Consider the following 22,870-nt stretch of genomic DNA (forward strand, 5'->3'; position numbering starts at 1 on the left):
AGACAGCAGCCCACCAGGCTCCCCCGTCCCTGGGATTCTCCAGGCAAGAACACTGTAGTGGGTTGCCACTTCCTTCTCCAATACATCAAAGAGAAAACGGAAAGTGAAGTCGCTCAGTTATGTTCGACTCTTTGCGACCCCATGGACTGCAGCCTACCAGGTTCCTCCATCCATGGGATTCTCCAAGCAAGAACACTGGAGGCGGCCGCGGGGGGTGGGCGAGCACGCGATTGGCTGAGGCGCGCGCGCGCGCCGGAACGCGCCGGAACGGGCCGGAACGCGCCGCTCCGGCAGGCCCCTCCGCAGAAAAAAGAAAAAAAAAAAAGAACACTGGAGTGGGGTGCCATTGCCTTCTCTGGTAAAGAACTCTAGCTACTGTATTAAGTAGAGTTTATACTTCCGGACTAAAGAACAATAATTTTTCATTGGTTAATATGCTGTCTATGTCTTGATTATTAGATAGTGATATTTAAAAGATTAACTAAGCCCCATCTAGAACATGGTGAAGTTCAGAGATTCTTTTGGTAATTCAAGAATATTATCATTTATTGTCACATATTGTGACTAAAACAAAGGCACAGTCAAGATCAAAGATAAATCATTGATTAGTTTATATTTTAAGGATTTCGTTAACTGATCTTTTTTTGCAGTGCCTCACCTTTAACTCAGATATTTATATATAGTCATTATTTAAATGTATGTATGTGGGTATAAATATTGTCTGTGTGTGTTTGTAGTTTTACACTTTTCAGTCATTCAAAAATTTTATTATGCCTCTGCAATTTTTCAACTTTCCCCCATAGGTATCTCTGATGAATATATAACACCTATGTTTAGCTTTTATAAAAGTGTTGCTGAATTGAAAATGACTCAAGAAGAGTATGCTCTGCTTACAGCTATTGTTATCCTCTCTCCAGGTAATTTCAATGTTATATCTTTATTTTTATTCCATTTTTCGGTTTTCCTCTCAAGGTTATAGGAATATTAAGGAAAATCTTGGATAAAAAACATAAAGAGAAAGTAAAATGGCCTATAATTCCATCACTCAGATTGAACCATTGTTAACATTTCAGTGTAGTTCTCAGCCTTTTTCTGAACATCATGCTCATTCATTTAATAATTGCATTTTGAACACCTTTATACACTAAACATGTTTCCAGACATTGCGGGATATAGCAGCAAAGAAACAGGAAGGATGTAGTTTACATCCTAGCAGAGTGAGAAAGACAATGAATAAAGAAACAAACAAAAAGAAGTTTCAGGATGTGGTAATACTACAAAAAAATTAAGATGTCATATAAGGAAAGAAATTGGCAGCAAAATGCTGTTATAATCAGTAGTCAGGGAAGGCTCATCTAAAGAGTTGAAACTTGAGCAGGGCATAAATAAAACTATATACTTTTTTAACATAATAAAGAATATAGTGTCTTTATACTTTTTCCATGTCATTAAAAATCATACTGGTAGAATTTTGTTGCAATATGTACATCATGTTGTATGATGTATAATCATTTACTTAGTTGTTACCATGTTTGGATATTCAAGATGTTTCCAGATTTGTCATTACTGTTTTTTTAAACAATGTTGAAATGAATCTCTGTACATAAAATTTGTCTATATTTTTTGATTAATTATTTGGGAATAAGTAATGTCATGTTCCTGATTTGTAAAGCTTACAGTGTTAGCCTTAAACCATTTTAATATATGATACTCTGGCAGATGCTATTAATAGTTGTTACTTTGTTTTACCATGAGAAATTATAATTTTAGAAAGAATGACCCAGAAATTCCACTCCTCAGAATATACTCACCACAAATGACACTTATATCTATTCTTGGGGTTACCTTTTGGGTGCATTTGTCACCAAGTCCAAGCTCGTACTGCTCCCCACATGGTGGTCCGAAAAATCAAGAGATGAATTGTTAGGATAAGGAATAGCAACTTTATCTGGAAAGCCAGCAGACTAGGATGGTGGACTAGTGTTCCAAAGAACCATCTCACCCAAGTTAGAACTCAGGCTTCTTTTATAATAAAATTGGAGCAGGTGTTGTTGGTTGCTGCAAACTTCTTGGTGCTGGAATCCTTTGTTCTTGCAGCTGTCCAGGTAGGTCTGGTTATAATCTTCCTATAAACCTCCAACAAGACAAATGTTATTCTCTGTTCTGCAACATTTTATCTCTAAATGAATGGAAAAGTGTCTTACTTTTAAAGGTCAGAGCCTTGAGAATGGGTTGTTCTGTATATTTCAGGCTCCAGGCAACATTCTATTACAAAGTGCAGAGTTAAAATGACTAAGCACAGGTAACAGAGTACACAGTTTAAAACCAAAGGAGAAGTGTGCAGTCTTTCCTGAACACATTGATTGGAGGGAGAATTTAGGCAGGCCTCTGGGGGGCAGTTGGAGAAGGAAATGGCAACCCACTCCAGTGTTCTTGCCTGGAGAATCCCAGGGACGGGGGAGCCTGGTGGGCTGCCGTCTATGGGGTCCCACAGAGTTGGACACGACTGAAGCAACTTAGCAGCAGCAGCAGCAGCTGGGGGACAGTAAAGGTTTTATAGCTTGATCTAATTGTGATTACAGGAGTATATATACATGTGTGTAAAAATTCATCAATGTGAATACTTTGCCCATTTTAAGTGTACAGTATTTGTAAGTTACAGTTCAAAAATTAACCTTGCTGTAATTATGCCAAATTTTTACTTTTCCACTTTTTTTGTCATTTTATTTTGAACTTGAAAAACAGATAGACAATACATAAAGGACAGAGAGGCAGTAGAGAAGCTTCAGGAGCCACTGCTTGATGTGCTACAAAAGTTATGTAAGATTCATCAGCCTGAGAATCCTCAACATTTTGCCTGTCTTCTGGGTCGCCTGACTGAGTTGAGGACATTCAACCATCACCACGCAGACATGCTTATGTCATGGAGAGTGAATGACCACAAGTTTACCCCACTTCTCTGTGAAATCTGGGATGTGCAGTGATGAGCACTGCAGAGGCAGGGTCCAGCTCTTCATTTTCCTGATATAAATCTGATACATAACTTTCTTTTATTGCATTTGTACCTGGCTTCATGCCAGAATTTTCCTCTATATTTATGTGGTAGTTATATAACCCTAACTGTAAATATGGGGCTAGGTTGAAATACTCTCTATATTGTATTTTACAAAGCTTCAGGGAATTTTTCATTCAAATTGGCATGCCCTGTTTGCCAAATTAAATTAATCATTACTGTAAGTCTGTTGAAATAGGGGAAACTCATTTTGCTCTTCATCTTACCTTATTGCATATATTTTATTAAAGAGTTGTGTTCAATTTGGGCAATAAACCGAACATAATGGCAACAGGCTTTTCTTTGGGAACAAAATTTGAAAAATATGCAAACTTATTTCTTTAAATGATGAATGAATGGCATCCTATTGAGTCTGAGGGGGTAATTTCCACAAAGATAAACTCTTACAACATAAATAGCGCTTTTCTCATCCCCGGAGGTCCTGGTGAATATTCATTCATTTGTGATAGCCCTTTGATAATTTCTTATTCGTCAAAGTTCACAGAGCATAGCGTATAGAAGAGTTAATGAGTCTCACATAAAATATTCCCTCAAGCAAATTCTTTCCCTGCTTAGGATCCTGAGGTGGCATTTACAAATTCAGAGTATGCAGATAACTCCAGTGATGGGACATTCCCTTTTCTCTCATAAAAGTGCTCTCTATTGGCTTTATGCATGTAATTACTCATTTTTCATTTATTTGTTTGTTTTGCTTTTAGAAAACACTCCTTCAGCTGGGTGCACAGCTGTGTATACTTCCCCTAAAGCAGGAATTAGTTCATTTCCTTCCTTCATTGTTATATTGTTGCATTCTTATCCCCACCATCCTTCAGTAAATATAATAAAACACCTTCTGTAAGTAATGGGTTTACATGTCCCTTACTCCTGAAATCAGCCAAATTGGAGCTTGCTTAGCAGCAAAGAGTTTTTCATTTTAAAATATTAAGGCAATCCTGAAGTTCTAACAAAGGCTAGTCAGTAGAAAAGGAGTGAGTTGGGGCTAACATTAGTTGAATTCCATTTGTTTCAACAAGAAAAAAGACTTGAGTCCCCACTAAGTAAAATCTTTATGCTAATCTCCATGGGAGATATAAAGATGATGAAGACCCAGTAACTGCCTGGAGGGGCTTAAAAGAAAAGCTGAGGAAAGTGCTGTGGGCTTACCTGGGAAAATCTCATGGGGGAGGTCCTGAAGAATAGTCAGGACTTCATGGGTCAGGGTAAGAAAGGAGAGGATTCAAGGTGAACACAGTGGCAGGAGCCAAAGAAGGGGAGGTGGGGGAGTTGTACAGATGTTTAAGGACCAGGAGGAATGTGGGCCAGAGAGGGAGGGGCACAGTGCCTTTGTAAGCCTCAGTTTCACCTCTGCAAAATAAAGCTCTCAGTACCCACCATCAAAAGGGATTGAGCTGATGAATGAAGAGTAAATGGGAAGTTGCAGACTGACCAGGGAAGTGGGTGGTGAGGAAAGGACATTTAAGACAGAGAAGTAAATTTCTGGATGCCTGAAGGAGAAGGGTCAGTTTGGGGAACTGAGTGTTTTGGTGTTTCCAGATCCTAAGGCATCTGGGAAAAGCAAGTGGTGGGAACTGAGCTGGAGCGGAGGGTGTCCTATAGGTAGAGATAGAAGTTAATCTCTTAGGTCTGGACTTATTCAGGTGGTTAAGACCTTGTAATAGCAAGTATTATAACTTGTCCCCAGTTCCTGACATGGAGATTCTAAAGCTCTTGGCATTTCCTGAGTGATAGGAGGATCTTTATTATTCATAACAAGATCCTTTCATCCTTACCTGAGTTAATGCTAATAAGGTGACTCTTGGTGGGCCTCTAGATGCTTTAGGGTGGAGGATGGTTACCAGAGGAACCAACCACGTGATTAGAGGGTTAGAATTCAGTCCCATTCCTCGAACTCTGGGGAAGGGAGAGGAACATTGAGATCAATGTCAGTTGCCAATGGCCAGTGATTTAATCATTCATGCCTATGTAATGGAAATTCCAATTAAAAAAACCCACTAAATGATAGTATTTGGAGAGCTTCTGGGCTGGTGAACACATCGAGGTGCAGAAGGGTGATGTGCCAGAGAGTGTGGAAGCTCCACACCCTCCTCCATTTACCCTTTGTCTCTTTCATTTGACTCTTCCTGAGATGTAGCCTTTATAATACACTGGTAATAGTAAGTGAACTGCTTTCCTGAGTTCTGTGAGCCAAACCAGCAAATTAACAAACCTAAAGAGGGAATCACCTATACATATCTTATTTCCACATACGGGCACATTTTGAGGTTTCTAGACAGCGTATTAAAAAGCAGAGACATCACTTTGCCACCAAAGATTTGATGCTTTCAAATTGTGGTGCTGGAGAAGACTCTTGAGAGTCCCTTGGACAACAAGAAGATTAAACCAGTCAATCCTAAAGGAAATGAGCCCTGAATATTTATTGGAAGGACTGATGCTGAAGCTGAAGCTCCAATACTTTGGCCACCTGATGTGAAGAGCTGACTCACTGGAAAAGACCCTGATATTGGGAAAGATTTAAAGCAGAAGAAGGGGATGACAGAGGATGAGATGGTTGGATGGCATCACTGACTCAATGGACATGAGTTTGAGCAAACTCTGGGAGATACTGAAGGCCAGGGAAGCCTGGCGTGCTGAAGTCCATGGGGTCACAAAGAGTCAGACATGACTGAGTGACTGAACAACAACTAAGGTTCCAGGTGGATATGAATTTTGGAGGGGAGGCTATTCGACTCTATATAAGTATAACATTTTAGTATTGATCATAACTGTTATAAAATTTTATATTATTGAATTACATACAGATAATATTTGTTAGTGTAAATCAATAACATCCCTTTAAGATTGAACTTAGTCTTGTTTTTAATATTGGCTCTCAATAGATCATCTGCTGAATGAGTAGTTTAATTAACTGAGTGAATCAAGCTATCTGTAGCCCCCAAATTCCATCCAGTAGTTCACACAAGGCAGAATCCACGGATTGATAGCTAATGTCAAAGCATTAAAAACAACAGCAGAAAATACAAAATGCAGAACAAAACCACTAATAAATCAATCAAAAGGAAAAAAATCTCCAACAACTACAGTAAACTTTAAGCAATAAAGGAGCATTCTTTTAATTTTTTAAAAATTATTATTATTTTTTTTACTTTACAATATTGTATTGGTTTTGCCATACATCAACATGGATCCGCCACGGGTGTACACGTGTTCCCCATCCTGAACCCCCCTCCCACCTCCCAATAAAGGAGCATTCTTATAGGGTTGTAAAAAAACCAAATCGTATTTCAATATTCAAGGATTATGAGATTATGAGTGACTCTTCTGTGTTCTGTAGAGATGTGTAGTCAGATGAATGAATATTCCTAATGTAATAACTTGAAAAATTTAGATCTCCAAGCATGATGCTTTCATCACAATTTGGAGAAAGTTAGAACTATTAAATAAAATACTTTGTCATCTGATGGAAGCAAACTGGTGAGGCTTGCTTTGCATGTTACGACCATTCCAATTTCAAGTGAGAACACCTAAAACATTACTATTAACCTAACCACCAATTAGAAAATCTACACATGAAAGTAAATTGCAGCTCACTAGTTGAAACCCTCAATTACTAATTGCAGTGTTAAAATCAAGGTAGGTAAGATGGTGAATGTGCTTAGGGAGTGGGGTACTAGGGGGGTGGGGTACTAACTGAGAATTCTTGTAAAAGTGAAGTTGAGAGAGCAACACGGAGGACTTTTTTTATTCATAAAGGAAAAGCAATAACAAAGAATCTAGAAGGGAACTCCTCACCCATTCCCCACCTTTAACCAATGAGGAAGATGGGCTTAGAGAATCTGATTTGCACAGATTTCCTGACTCTGGATTCACTTTTCACCACATTGTCCTTTATAAGCTAGAGGAGTTACCAAGACAAACCAAATAGACAATGAAAATAAAAAGAAACCAACCATGAAAATACCCTGCTGCCAAAATTTCAGCAAATAGCTTACAGAAATACTAAGTGGTGTGTGTGAGTGTGTGTGTGAGTTTGAGAGAGAATGTATACATACTTCACATAACATAGTTTCAATTTTTAATAAATAGTATTCAAATGTTTAGGTACATAGCATGCATCTAAGAAAAAATAGAACTGTTAACTGTTGACTCACCAAACAAAATCTGTGTGACACAATTTACTTATTCTTAAGGTTCTGGAAAGCAGTGTGCATATTTTGATATTTGGGTTCAACAAATCCAACATAAAATCAGAATTCCACTCAAAGTTTGGCTGAAAATGGTATGACAAATTGCCCCTTTAGTTTTAAATAGAAACACTATAAAACTGGTTCCCAACCTTTTTGACACTAGGGACCGGTTACATGGAAGACAGTTTTTCCATGGACCAGAGTGTGTGTGTGTGGTGGTGGGGTTGGGGGTGCTGGTTTCGGGATGATTCAAGTGCATTACATTTATTGTGTACTTTATTTCAATTATTATTACATCAGTTCCTCAGTTAATCAGGCATTAGATTCCAGAGTTTGGGGACCCCTGCTATAAAACATAGGTTGATTTGAACACCAGATCCTGTGAAAATGGATCTACTGCAGTCATGGACAGCAAAGGGTTCTGGTAAAGACACCAGTAAAAAAGGAGCAACCACTCTTGGGTTCATTTAAGCGATTCAACGATCACTTAAATGTCAACTTTTTGATGACACCTTTACCGGGCTAACCCAGAAGGTAAGCTCTGCAAGAGCAGGACCCCACTGCTTAGGATGGAGTCTGGTACAGAACAAGTGCTTAAGTGTGTTTGTTATATTGACTTCTCAAATCTCTATCTCTTGCACAAACCACTTTAACCAGCTTCAGACCTAATTTTCCAACCATATCTTCTGAACACCTCAACGTGCACATTCCCCTCACATTTCAAAGTGAACACGACTTCACACCAAAATGCATTATTCTTCCCCCAGCGTTGTTCTGTGTTCCTTAGATTGGCATCACTGTCACAAGATACCAAGTCCAGATAAATCAGCCTTTTAAATATCTCCAGACATCTCTTTCTCACTATCCCTTCTGAGCTAGTTTAAGTAATTATAATCTTTTAATTTTTAGAATTGCTGCCAATCTTACTACTGTCTCCAAAACCCTCAAAAATATTTTTCCCCCTATAACACAAATCAATCACAATTGCTTGCAAGAAAGAATCTAAATTCTGTAGTATCTACAAAGGTTTCCTCTGTGCTTACTCCTCCAGCCTGATGTATCAATACCTCTAAATCCCTAAACTTGTCATTCAGAACTACAATTCCCAGAGCATTCCAGATGTTCTCACATCCCTGGAAGCTTATTCTCTCTGCCTAGAAAGCTCTTCTCACTCCTAATTATCCTCTCCTTTGGTAGATCCCTATTTGTCCTTCAAAATTCAAGTCTTTTCAAGGCTCTGACCATCACCCTTCAACACTGTAGGTGTTTCCCCTTTCACAGATTCTGATTTCCAGAGTCTTTATCACGTTGCTGAGCACTTTCAAGGTAAAGACTTTTCTCTTTTTAGTCTTTCAGCAAGCAACAGTACCTCTTCATTGTTTTTTTTTGTTGTTGTTGTTGATAAGTGAATGAAGGAATAAATGTTAAAGAGCATCTGCTGCTGCTGCTGCTAAGTCGCTACAGTTGTGTCCGACTCCGTGCGACCCCATAGAGGGCAACCCACAGGCTCCTCCCCTGGGATTCTCCAGGCAAGAATACTGGAGTGGGTTGCCATTTCCTTCTCCAATGCACGCATGCATGCTAAGTCGCTTCAGTCGTGTCTGACTCTGTGAGACCCCATGGACAGCAGCCCACCAGGCTCCTCTGTCCACAGGATCCTCCAGGCAAGAATACTGGAGTGGGCTGCCATTTCCTTCTCCAGCTAAAGAGTATCATTCCTGGTCAATTCCACTCTTTACAGATGGGAAACTGAGACCCAGAAAGGTGACATAATTTGACAAAACAAAGCTGAGAGAAAGGGCCTGGCTTTCCAGGCTTTCGGCTCTGACTTTATCCCATATTAAGCGACTTAGCAGCAGCAGCAGCAAGCCATGCTTAGTGATCAGAGACCTATTTTTTTTTTATTACATTCAAGACCAGTCTCCACTTTACCTCAACCCTCCGATTTCTCATGGTGTTGCGGTCAAATCCTTCTCCCTCCCCTCCCCCACGCCCTACTCTGGTGTTTCCCGAAGGAACAGCCAACATCCTCTTTCTGCTTTCAGTTGTGGCCTGGAACTGCAGGGTTTCTCTCCCTCTCCCCAACCCCTCACAAGGATGACAGTTTGTATCCGGAAACGACAGCGCCTTCAGTACAGTGAAATATCGGATTTAGGATTGGGAGGGGCTCTTAACAGATCAGGATAAAACTCAGGCAACTCTGAGCAACACTCCAGGTTGCTTCGAGAAGAGACTGATTCACCTCTCCTGCTAATCTGGACAAATACGGTTTATTGTTGTCGCTGAGGGGCCAGATGAAAGGACGTGCCCTGTGACCAAGCCATTTTCTCTGAGAAGAGCGACTCTGCCGCCAGACTTGTGTGACCCTAGGCAGAGGAAACCGACTAGTCCCTTGATCCGGACGCACGCAGCTCTCGTGCTCCCTAGAGGCCTGGAGGCGGGGCGGGGCCTCCAGCCACGGCCCCTCTCCGCCTCCTTCGAAACAGGCCGCGGCGATTGGTTCCTTCAAAACGGGCCGCGGCGAACCCTGAGCCTGAGGCAGCCGCGGCGGCGGTTGGGTAGGGGCGTGTCGGCCAGGCACAGATTGAGCGAGATGTTGCCCAGCAAGAAGTGACCGTCCTGCGCCTGTGCGGGTGAGTACTTCTTTGTTTGACGTTCTCTTTTCCTCGCGAACTCTTACTTGCCTTCTTGGGGTTGCGGTGCCTCAACTGGCATTGGAAGAGGCCTCGCGCTCAGCCCACTCAAAGGGTTGATTCAGTAGGGGCTCCGAGCTGCGGGATTCAAGTTGATGTGCGATTGGTCCACTCTGGGAGTCGCGTGCGCTGATTGGTCCCTGGGGCCGTCAAGATGAAGCAAGTCCCTGCCTTCTGCCCACCCAGGTTTGGTGCAGGGGCCACAGGTGTGCTGGGGCGGCAGGTGTGCTAGGCGGGAGACGAGGTAATCACTCGCTGCCGCTCTGCTTTAGAATCCAGGAAGAGATCAGAGTCTGAAATTTAGCCTCTCCAGAGGCACCTTTGTTTGCAAGCACCTAGCTCATATAGGGTCACTTAATTCCTCGGTGTTACCCCTGGGAAGAACTGATGAAGTCACTGACCTTGGAAGGGAAATTGCAGATAGTTATTTTGCCATCCGGCAGAGGGAAAAGTTATCTGTTTGTTCCCTCCGATCCATGCAAGGGTCATGTCGCCGAGATGAACGGAAAGAGGGGACGTACCTCAAGGCTGTGAGCGCTGGTTTTCCTACCCGCACGTTTCGGTTTGAAGGGCTGCGTTGCGGGGAGGTTTGTAGATTGCCTTGGAAGTCGAAGGAAAATTTTGGAGCCTGTGCTTGCCATTCAGTCGCTCCTGGTTCCTAACTAATCTCTTCGAACCGCAAGATTGAGTCTTACTGATTTAGAGTGCTTCGTGGAACGTCTGTTAGAAAAGCTGGTCAGTTCTTATTAAGTGAAGAGATGTTTCTTTGCCGGCCCTGTCTAGGTCAGAGTTTGGGTTTAGCTTCGTTTGTGTGAAGAGTGTTAATACCTACTCTCGCAGAAGATAAGCGTGTTGTGAACTGTCTGATCTCCTCAGTTGGCACTTAAATAATTAGGAATTGGCATTCTCGCCACCTCAGATTCCCTTTAGGAGGAGATTGAAATGGTTTTGAATGAAGAAGTGGAAACTGGTGGTAGTCGTCTGGTGTAGATCCCGATACGTGTCTGTCTGACTCATCTGTTTCAAAACCTCATTACAAACCAACGGACTTTGCGTGGTAGGTCTGTCTGCTATTTCCACTTTAATGAATTATAAGTAATGTTTCTTTTTATGTGTTTCTAAGTGTGGGGGCTCTGAAGTCACACTTTACTATGTGTGTGACCTTAGGCAAGTTATTTAATCTTTCTAAGTCTATATTTTGTGCTGTGTAAACAAAGGTTAATATTAAGTAGTTGCTACCTTATTGCTGTGACGTTTGTGAAGATCAAATGAAATAATCCATGTAACTAGTTTAGTACATTACCTGACACATAACAAGCGTTATTTCTGTGCTGCTGGGCAGAGAGGAGCAAAAGGTGAAGGCAGTACCAGAGGTAGTGGTATTAATATTTATCATTCATTGATTAAGTTTGTACATGTAAAGTACTCATTACTGTTTATCAGTATGAGATGGTTGGATGGCATCACTGACTCAGTGGACATGAGTTTGAGTAAACTTAGGCAGACAGTGAAGGACAGGGAAGCCTGGCTGGCTGCAGTCCATGGGGTCGCAAAGAGATGGACATGACTGAGGGACTGATCAACAAGGACAACAACTGTTTATCAAATGCATTATTACCTAGCATGTATCAGGTCCTGTTCTAGATGCTTTACTTATATATTGTTAAACCTGTTAGTAATCCTGCAGCGTCACTGGTGTTTTCTCCATTTTATAGATGAGGAAACTGAAGCCCAGAGAAAGAAATGAAGCTACTGAGGTTCACCCAGAATTCAGTCTAGACTGTCTCACTCCAATGTCCAGCCCCTTTTTTTAATCACACTACTCTTGCATTTATATACCCAGATTTAAGCTTCTTTGCACAAAGTTGTTTGTATGGCCCAGGTTCATTTTTCCCATGGGTTTCAGTTCATTTTGACTACTTCATTAAAAAATAGTGGTAAGTAATTTGTGATGGTGAATCAAAGTGTGTGATAAAGGAATAATGTTAACAGTATACTGCTATTACTAAAAAACGAAATGAGTCCAATGACGTTTGGAGACTTGGTCGGTTTAAAAGTAATGTTTCCTAATTTATATTTTCCCATTCAGTTTTTGCGTATTTACTGTACTTTTTACTAAGCAGCACTCTTTTTGTTTTTTTCTCCGTCAATTTCAATTTAAGTTTGGAGATAATGAAAGTTCAGTTATTTCAGTAATTGTTTTTCAAGCTGACTGTTGTGAGGAAAGTAAGGGGTTAAGGTTAATGCATACATACTGTAAACTGGCTGTATTTCTGTGTGGGTGTGTTTTACTTTCTTCCTATTATTTGTTTCTCCCTCTACTTTGTTATTTTTTAAATTCTTAATGAAACTTGAAGTGTACATAGTATTTGAGAGAATAGGAAACTTGAGTCTGTCAGTCAGTTGTCTCACTTTGAATTTCCCTGTTTTAATTGAAATGTAACTACCATAGAGAAATGCCTCAGAAGTAATGTTTACAAGATGCAGCCAATAATTATATTGTTATCTCTTCAGTGTTTCTCCTAAAAACTCAAAAAGTTTTCTCATATTGCATTGTTACAAAATAGGGGTTTTAACAGAAAGTTGCTATGTATCTTGTCAATGAATTACCAATTTTCAAAGAACTAAAATATGATGAAATGTAGCAGATACACTAAATGCAGTTTCATTTTTACTGCTGTAAGGGTCTTTTACAATATTATGACCATCAGTCACATGTTAGATATTGCTGAAGTGCTGACTGGTAGAGATTTCTACCTCCTCTCACAAAAACAAACTTTTCTGTAAGAAAGTATAAGCTATGGTGAAGGGCTCACTTTACATAGAATTTTAAATATTGTGACTTTTGTTTTTCTTTGGATGACTTGTTAATGTTTTTGATTGCCAAAATAAAATTGGCTGTTGAAAAAAATTACTTAACTTTGTTCAGGAATTTTTTTCTCTCACCCTCACACAGTTTAGAAAACACTGTGACCAGAGTAACATAATTAAGTACTGTCCTGCAAATTGCTTTTGGTTGCATGACATATAATGGACATCTTTTCGTATCAATACAAACAGTTCTTATTCTTTCAAGTGGCCGAATGAATCCACTGTATGAATGTCCTGTATGTTATTTTAGAGGTTTCCTGTTAATAGACATTTAATGTTGTTTTACATTTCTTTATGTGGAAACAGTGTCAGAGTTTATTTTTTGGGCTCCAAAATCACTGCAGATGGTGACTGCAGCCATGAAATTAAAAGACACTTACTCCTTGGAAGGAAAGTTATGACCAACCTAGATAGCATATTCAAAAGCAGAGACATTACTTTGCCAACAAAGGTTCGTCTAGTCAAGGCTATGGTTTTCCCTTTGGTCATGTATGGATGTGAGAGTTGGACTGTGAAGAAGGCTGAGCGCCGAAGAATTGATGCTTTTGAACTGTGGTGTTGGAGAAGACTCTTGAGAGCTCCTTGGACTGCAAGGAGATCCAACCAGTCCATTCTGAAGGAGATCAGCCCTGGGATTTCTTTGAAAGGAATGATGCTAAAGCTGAAACTCCAGTACTTTGGCCACATCATGTGAAGAGTTGACTGGGAGGGATTGGGGGCAGGAGGAGAAGGGGACGACAGAGGATGAGATGGCTGGATGGCATCACTGACTCGATGGACGTGAGTCTGGGTGAACTCCGGGAGTTGGTGATGGACAGGGAGGCCTGCCGTGCTATGATTCATGGGGTTGCAAAGAGTCGGACACGACTGAGCAACTGAACTGAGCTGAACTGATGTTAGTGTATATGCATGTTTTCCATTGTATACATATGCCTGCAATATGGGAGACCTGGGTTCGATCCCTGGGTCGGGAAGATCCCCTGGAGAAGGAGATGGCAACCCACTCCAGTATTCTTGCCTGGAAAATTCCATGGATGGAGGGGTCTGGCAGGTGACAGTCCATGGGATTGCGAAGGGTCAGACAAGGCTGAGCGACTTCACTTTTCACTTTCATGTTTTCCATTGATTCTTTTAGTCTGTCGTATATAAAGGCAAACTGATTTTAAGTTTTTTCTTTTTAAACATTTCTTGGCTCCTTCCTCTCAAAGCCAGCAGTGTGACAATCTTTCTCCACCTCTATTCTCACATCCCCTTCTCTGGCTCTGACCTTTCTGTCTCCCACTTATAAGAATTTTTGTTATTATAATGGGCTCACCAGGAAAACCTCCCATTTTCTTAGGCCCTTAATTTACTCAATCAGCAGGGTCCATTTTGCTCATGAAAACAGTATATTCACAGGTTTGGGGGTTATTACATAGATGTCTTTGGGGTTCATTATCCTGTCTGCTGCAAATGGAGTTTATTTAAAAGATGTAATAAAAATGTACTTATCCAGTAGGACAGCCACATGAACTCCTGAATAGTATATTGACCCCAGAGCCCTTGCCTGTTGGCATAGCTCTTCTGTCCTGTTCATTTGGATCCTCTGCTAAATGTACACCAGATTTAGTCTTTTTTTTTTTTTTTTTTTTCAGTGATTTTATATCAGGTAGCTCACTTGACCTGCTGGTACCTTGACTAGTAACTACTTCACGTATTTCTCCTTGGACATGTGTGATGGGAGGCAAGATTATTTATCAGTTCAGGTCCCATAATAAACAAAAATGAAAAATAATAAATACCCCCAAAAGTTTCCTGTTAGATACTTGTTTGCTGTGTGTCGGCTTCCAAGACTTGCACCACATTTTACCTATCTGGTTTTTCCTAGAGATGTTCACACATCCATCTTCCACTGCAAGTGTTTTCCTAAACTTTCAGCTTGAATACTTCTCTCAACACTACTTCCAGTAGCGATCCTGTAATAGACTTGCTTCCCTGGTGGCTCACATGGTAAACAATCTGCCTACAGTACAGGAGACGCAGGTTCAATCCCCAGAAGTCTGGAAGATTCCCCTGGAGAAGGAAATGGCTACCAACTCCAGTTCTTGCCTGGAGAATTCCATGGACAGAATTAAGTATATACTATTTCTTCATTATTTCTGTACATTGCTTGACCAAGTTGCGACCCTATGGACTTAATTCTGTCAATGGAATTCTCCAGGCAAGAACTGGAGTATAAAACACTGTATAAATAAGGAATTGGGAGAAATGCTAGGTGAATTCAAGAGCTACAGATATAAGCAGAATTAATTTAGGCCAATCAGGAAGGGCTCCTGGGAGAAGGTAAATCAGAAGAGTTGTAAACCTGGAATAATCTAGATGAGGACTCTGTCCCTCCTGTTGACTCTTTTTCTCCTGTTTAAATGTTGGATTTTCTCAGGACTTGTTCTAGGCCCTAATCACTGTTCTCTCCATTTTTTTCTCCAGAAAGGTCTCACTCTTTCTAGCGGCTTTATCTCCCAAGGATTGCTGACAATTTCTGTCTCCTCCCAGACTTTCTTCTTAGCTCTAGATTTCCAACTGCCAAAATGACATTTTGGCTTGAATGTCTTTAAAGGAGTCTCAAATTAAACATGACCAAAACACAGCGCTTTTGCCATCTCTGCTGGGTTCCCTGCTTCAGTCTGTTCAGATGCCCATCATCCTTATCTCACTAAACACTGCCATCATCTATTTGCTCAGTTGCTTAAACCAGAAAACCTGGAGTCGTTCCTGATAATTCACTCTGCGCCCACATCCTTTGCCTTCACCCTCCATCTCTAACCCATTATCAAGTCTTGATTCTTAACTCCAAAATAGATGTCGGATCCATCCACTTCTCTCTGGTTGAGACGTTACCAGCGTCCCTCCTCGGTCACCATCATTTGTCGCTGAACTGCTGCGGTGGGTCCACTCCTCTTCCCCTTCCAGGCTGTTCTCCATCTCATCTCCTACGTGCTCAGTGTCCTTTGCTCTCCCACCACTCCTCTCTGCTTCTCCTTCTCTCACTGAAGCCACTGATTCTTTTTCCCACATCTCTACCCACCTGTCCTTCTGTTTCCTTCCCCCTTTTCTCTGTTAAACCCGTCACTATTTTGCTCCCATGTCTCCCGCCCCGCTGCAGGAGATCTGGTAAAACTATGAATTACATTATGTCTTTCCTTTGGTTAAAACTCTTCCATGGCTTCCTACTGCACTTAGAATAAAATCCAATTTCCTCAACTTGGCTTTGTGTGGTGGGGCTACTGCCTAACTTTGCAGCCCTATCCTAAGGCACACATGCTCCACGCTTCAGTCATACTGGCTTCTTTCAGTCCTCAGAATGCACCAAATGCTCTCTGTTCAGAGTCTTTGTAAAAAGTATTCTCTATGCATAGAACTTTTCCTCTTCTCTCTCCCTGGCTGATTCCCACCATTCTTCAAGTTCATGTTTTTCCTCTGGCAAAACCATTACTATATCACTCAGTCTGAGTCTTTAAAGTAGGCCCCTGCTGTTCTCTCTCTGTTCTTTCCTCCAAAGCAATTATCATGATTTAACATTGTATATTCATCTGTGTATTCACTAACGTACACAAACGAATGCAGTGGCTCGATGAGAGCATCACTGCGTCTCTTGCCTGGGGTGCCTAGTTTAATGAAGGGTGTGAGTAAATACTTGGGTAAATGAAGGAATGGCCATGCTTGGATGAACATGTAGTCTGAACTGTGATGGAGCCACAGAAATGAGCAAAACTGGTAGAGAGGATGCTGAGGAGACAGCTTGAGTGGAGCAAAGAGCCTCTTTGTGACACACCGGAAGACTTATTCTAACAATAGACTTGTAGGTCACAAATCCATATTTGAGTATACTCCCAATTAAGTTGTTGGTCTTTTAGAGTTTTTAATGTTCATTTATGGGCTTCCCTTGTGGCTCAGCTGGTTAAGAATCTGCCTGCAATGCGAGAGACCTGGGTTTGATCCCTGGGTTGGAATGATCCCCTGGAGAAGAGGAAGACTACCCACTCCAGTATTCTGGCCTGGAAAGTTCCATAGACTGTATATAGTCCATTGGTTCACAAAGAGTCGTTCGTTTATAACTGTATTACAATATGTTGTAAATTTTTTATGTTAGAAAAAAGAAGCTTTCCAAATTACATTTAATGATTTCTCAGTATTTTATCTCTTTTTAATTTGATGAATTATGTTAAGTGCACTATAATTATGTTTCATCATGGTATCATCACAACAACTCACTTGTTAAGTGTCAGTATGTGTCAGGTACTTTATTTGTATCACCTCATTTAATCTTTACATGAAGCAGACAAGGGAGGTGGTGGTATCCCATTTACAAATGAGAACATGGATTCAGAGAAGTTAACTACCCTAAAGTAAAAAAGAAAGTGAAGTTACTCGGTCGTGTTCAACTCTTTGCCACCCCATGGACGGTAGCCCTACCAGGCTCCTCTATCCATGGGATTTTCCAGACAAGAGTCCGGGAGTGGGTTACCATTTTTTTCTCCAGGGGATCTTCCCAACCCAGGGATCGAACCCAGGTCTCCTGCATTGCAGGCAGACACTTTACTGTCTGAGCCACCAGGGAAGCTAACTAACTATCCCAAGATCATCTGAAATTCAAACCAGATGGATCTGCTACTTTCTACTACCCCAATGGTGCCTTTATGGTGACTTATTTTATACATTAAAAAACATGAACTGTGTTCTGTATGAATTTGTTGTTCATTCGCTAAGTCCTATCTGACTCAACGTGACTCTATGAACTGCAGAACGCAAGGCTCCTCTGTCCTCTACTATCTTGGAGTTTGCTCAGATTCATGTCCATTGAGTTAATGGTGCTATCTAACCATCTCATCCTCTGCCTTCTCCAAAAGGATCCCTTCTCCTTTTGCCTTCAGTCTTCCATAGCATCAGGGTCTTTTCCAATGTGTTGGCTCTTCTCATCAGGTGGTCAAAGTATTGGAGCTTCAGCTTCAGCATTAGTCCTTACAATGAATATTCAGTGTCGATTTCCTTTAGGATTGACTGGTTTGATCTCCTTGCTGTCCAAGGGACTCTCAAAATCTTCTCCAGCGCCACAATTCAAAAGCATCAATTCTCTGGCGCTCAGCCTTCTTTTTGGTCCAGCTCTCACATCTATGCTGCTGCTGCTGCTGCTGCTAAGTCACTTCAGTCGTGTCCAACCCTGTGTGACCCCAGAGACGGCAGCCCACCAGGCTCCCCTGTCCCTGGGATTCTCCAGGCAAGAACACTGGAGTGGGTTGCCATTTCCTTCTCCAATGCATGAGAGTGAAAAGTGAAAGTGAAGTTGCTCAGTCGTGTCCAACTCCTAGCGACCTCATGGACTGCAGCCTACCAGGCTCCTCCATCCATGGGATTTTCCAGGCAAGAGTACTGGAGTGGGGTACCAGTGCCTTCTCCGTCTCACATCCATACATGACTGTAAAAACTGTGGACCTTTGTCGGCAAAGTGATGTCTCTGCTTTTTAATACACTCTCTACGTTTGTCATAGTTTTCCTTCCAAGGAGCAAGTGTCTTTTAATTTCATGGCTGCAGTCTCCATCTACAGTGATTTTGGAGCTCAAGAAAATAAAATCTGTCACTGTTTCCACTTTTTCCCCTATTTGCCATGAAGCAGTGTGACCAGATACCATGACCTTAGTTTTTTTTAGTGTTGTGTTTCAAGTCAACTTTTTCACCCTCTTCCTTTACCCTCATCAAGAAGTTCTTTAGTTCCTCTTCACTTTCTGCTATTAGAGTAGTATCGTCTGTATGTCTGAGGTTGTTGTTATTCCACCCAGCAATCTTGATTCCAGCTTGTGGTTTATCCAGCCTGGCATTTCACATGATGTACTCTGCATATAGATTAAATAAGCAGGGTGACAATATACAGCTTTGTTGTACTCCTTTCCCAGTTTTGAGCTAGTCATTCCATGTCCAATTCTAACTGTTGCTTCTTGACCCACATACAGATTTCTCAGGAAACAGGTAAGGTAGACTGGTACTCCCATCTCTTGTTGTGCATGGTCAAAGGCTTTAGTTAATGAAGCAGAAGTAGATGTTTTTCTGAGATTCCTTTGCTTTTCCCATGATTAAAAAAAATGTTGGCAATTTGATATCTGGTTCCTCTGCCTCTTTGGAACCCAGCTTGTACATGTCCAAGTTCTCAGTTCACATACTGCTGAAGCCTCTAGCATGAGGAATTTTGAGCATAACCTTGCTAGCATGTGAAATGAGCACAATTGTAGTTGGAACATTCTTTGGCATTGCCCTTCTTTGGGATTGGAATGAAAACTGACCTTTTCCAATCCTGTGGCCACTGCTGAGTTTTCAAAATTTGCTGGCATATTGAGTGTAGCACTTTAACAGCATTATCTGTTAGGATTTGAAATAGCTCAGCTGGAATTGTCACCTCCACTAACTTTATTCAAAGTAATGCTTCCTAAGGCCCACTTGACTTCACATTCCAGGATGTCTGGCTCTAGGTGAGTGACCACACCATCGTGGTTATTTGGGCATTAAGACCTTTTTTGTATAGTTCTTCTGTGTATTCTTGCCACCTCTTCTTATCTCTTTTGCTTCTGTTAGGTCCTTACTGTTTCTGCCCTTTATTGTGCCCATCTTTCCATGAAATGTTCCCTTGATATCTTTCCATGAAATATTCCCTTGATATCTTCAGTTTTGTTGAGATTTCTAGTCTTTCCCATTCTATTGTTTTCCTCTGTTTTGAATTGTTGATTTATGTAGGCTTTTTTTTTTAAAATAATGTTTCCTTGCTGTTCTCTGGAACTTTGCATTCACCTGGATTTATATTTCCCTTTTGCCCTTGCCTTTAGTTTCTCTTCTTAGCTATTTGTAAAGCCGCCTCAGACAACCACTTTGCCTCCTTGCATTTCTTTTTCTTGGGGATAGTTTTGGTCACCACCTTCTGTACAATGTAATGAACCTCTGTCCATAGGTCTTCAGGCACTCTGTCTACCAGATCTAATCCCTTGAATCTATTTGTCGCTTTCCCTGTATAATCATAATGGATTTAATTTAAGTCATACCTGAATGATCTAGTGGTTTTCCCTACTTTGTTCAGTTTAAGCCTGAGTTTTGCAATAAGAAGCTCATGTTCTGAGACACAGTCCACTCCAGGTCTTTTTTTTTTTTTTTTCTCACTGTATAGAACTTCTCCATCTTCAGCTGCAAAAAATACAATCAATCTGATTTTGGTGTTGACCATCTGGTGATGTCCATGTATAGAGTCTTCTCTTGTATTGTTGGAAAAGGGTGTTTGCTATGACCAGTGTGCTCTCTTGACAAAACTGTTGGCCTTTGTCTTGCTTCATTTTGTACTCCAGAAAACCGACATTTGCCTGTTATTCTATGTACCTCTTGACTTCCTACTTTTGCATTCCAATCCCGTATGATGAAAAGGACATCTTTCTTTGGTGTTCTAAAAGGTTTTATAGTCTTCATACAACCAATCAATGTTAGCTTCTTCAGCATCAGTGGTTGAAGCGCATAGACTTGTATTACTATGATGTTGAATGGTTTGCCTTGAAAGTGAACTGAGATCATTCTGTTATTTTTGAGGTTGCACCCAAGTACTGCATTTTGGACTCTTTTATTGACTATGAGGACTAATCCATTTCTTCTAAGGGATTCTTGCCCACAGTAGTAGATACAATGGTCATCTAAATTAAATTTGCCCATTCCTGTCTGTTTTAGTTCACTGATTCCTGAGATGTTTAGTCTTGCCATTTCGTGTTTGACCACATCCAATTTACCTTGTATCATGGACCTAACTTTGCATGATCCTGTGCAGTATTGTTCTTTACCATATCAGACTTTACTTTCACCACCAGGCATATCCACTGAGCATAAAATGAGCACATAATGCATATAAACTGAGCATTGTTTTCACTTTGGCCCGACCATTTCATTCTTTCTGGAGCTATTTGTAATTGCCCTCTGGTCTTCCCCAGTAGTATATTGGACACCTTCCAACCTGGGGGCCTCATTTTCTGGTGTCATATCTTTTTGTCTTTTTATACTGTTTGTGAGGTTCTCATGGCAAGAATACTGAAGTGGGTTACCATTTCCTCCTTCAGAGTACCACGATTTGTCAGAACTCTGCACTATGACCCTCTGTCTTGGGTGGCCTTGCACGGCATGGCTCATAGTTTCGTTGAATTACGCAAGCCCCTTCACTACGACAAGGCTGTGATCCATGAAGGGGATGGTATGAATATAGCATTTCTATTTTCTCTTCTAGGCAACTAAGAAATATTTAACTCAGAATTTTAAAGCTGAGAAGATAGTTTTTTAATTCCCGTGAACAAATCAGGATATTTTCTTCAACTATTTTTCCAAATGAAGCATTAAAAATGATGAAATGTTTTTTGACACACAGAAGGGAGTACCAAGTAATGTAAGAACACTTGTGTCCTCACCACTTCTCCTGAATGAGAATCTTGTTGGTACCGTTGCCTCTGTGCATTCCATCCCAATCTCACGTTCCTTCCCTCCTCAGCAGTGACCACTGTGCCATCCTGGGCATTTATCATATCCCTGCAGCTTGTGTGTCTTGGCAGTTATCTGTCAGCTGGGTGCTATCGGTGTGTTGCAGTGGCAGTTAATGTTATTTTTCTGAGGAATCTTACTTTATTTCTTTGCTTTTTGGCCATTATTTTACAAATCGGCTCCTGTTTTGTTCCAGGACTGAGCCATGCCACTTGCGCTCTCCCCACCATATTTTATTAATATAATGTGATTAGGAATTAAAATGTACTCGGTTTCGGAGCCTACAGCTGTGGAACAAAGGAGCAGCTCCACAGGCTGGCATTTTTTTTTTTTTTTTTAATTCCCATCATGATCTGAAGTCAAATTGGTATAAAGAGCCTTACCATAAATAATCTTAAGGATCTCATGGCTGAAACTATTTCTGAGGGTTGTTGTTCAGTCAGTAAGTCATGTCCAACTCTTTTGTGACCCCATGGGCGAAGTGGACTAGGTCCAAATTCAGTTCAGGTTTCAGGTAGATGAGCTTATTATGTGCTTCTAACATTTTCTCCAGATTTAAAAAATTGAGCATGGTATGCCTCACTTGTGGTTTGTCTTGTTGAAGACTCGCATTAGCAAATAGTCTGGCCTTGGTCACATGAGAGCTTCCCACTGCCACCCCCCACCACCCCCTCCAGATCTAAAGGAAAAGACTTCCTCAAGATGGCACAGAATTAAAATAGTCTTCTCCAAAAAGACAGACAAAAAACAGAAACCAAAAAGGCCAGTAAGTTGCTAATTAAGATGCAGCTCCAAAGTGAAGAGTTGCTGATTCAGTGTAATTAGTTTATGTGGGAAAAAAACGTAGAGACTGAGACTTTTAGGGAAAGATAGATAAGAGGAAAGTAGGTAATAAGCTGAGTAAGCAGCAAGAATTGCAGTTGTGATGCAGGTTAGGGACTGGGCTAGCAGTAGACAAGAAGCTGCTTTGGGATTGTATACTTGAGACAAAAATGGCTTAGAAAGAGAATGGCTCGAAAATATCAAATCACTGGCTCTTAGTATCTGGAACACGGTGAATACTCTGGAGTTAATTGATGATTCACTGATAGAGTCTCATCAACTAATAAATGTTTTCCAGTAAGGGCATATATTTGTGTACATGATAGTTTTCCACATATGAAGATGTGTTATAACTTATCTGAGTAACATTTATTAAATAACTACTTTTAAAAGGTAATCAAGATGGTTGTCCTTTTGTCATCTTTAAAGTAGTTCTATGAGATAAGGGTGATGTGGGAAAATATATATATGTACGTGTATATATATTATATTTAAATAGACTCTGCTAAAGTTCAGTGACTGAAGATTGTGCACAAATTCTTCATTTCTTTCATAAAACTAATTTTGTCGAATTTTCCGTGAAAAGTGCAACTGCTAAACATTCTTGTGATAGCTTCTTTGTGACTGTGTCACTGTTCTTGATTTGCACACGCCTTATAATTTAAGCCTTCTTTTGTTTGGGGTTGGCAGTTCCAACTGTTCA

At 40.8% G+C, this 22,870-nt stretch overlaps 2 protein-coding genes across 10 annotated transcripts in view; both read left to right on the forward strand.

Moving 5' to 3' along the window:
* NR1H4 (nuclear receptor subfamily 1 group H member 4) overlaps positions 1–5,916 on the forward strand; it is an 81,367-nt gene extending 75,451 nt beyond the window's left edge. For all 4 annotated transcript variants that reach the window (XM_061417034.1, XM_061417035.1, XM_061417031.1 and 1 more), the window contains 2 exons: positions 804–917; positions 2,746–5,916. In XM_061417034.1, coding sequence (XP_061273018.1) covers positions 804–917; positions 2,746–2,984 — 353 coding nt within the window. In that variant the 3' untranslated portion in view covers positions 2,985–5,916. The remainder of the gene's footprint in view (positions 1–803; positions 918–2,745) is intronic.
* Positions 5,917–9,316: 3,400 nt separating this feature from the next.
* Positions 9,317–22,870, forward strand: part of GAS2L3 (growth arrest specific 2 like 3) — a 37,482-nt gene continuing 23,928 nt past the window's right edge. Inside the window, exons 1-2 of one of the 6 annotated variants that reach the window (XM_061417026.1) lie at positions 9,317–9,890; positions 10,870–11,011. The gene's annotated coding sequence lies outside the window, so the exon portion shown is untranslated. The other 5 variants (XM_061417025.1, XM_061417027.1, XM_061417028.1 and 2 more) reach the window with 5 other exon arrangements.

Source organism: Bos javanicus, chromosome 5, assembly GCF_032452875.1.
Source record: "Bos javanicus breed banteng chromosome 5, ARS-OSU_banteng_1.0, whole genome shotgun sequence".
Lineage (NCBI taxonomy): Eukaryota > Metazoa > Chordata > Mammalia > Artiodactyla > Bovidae > Bos > Bos javanicus.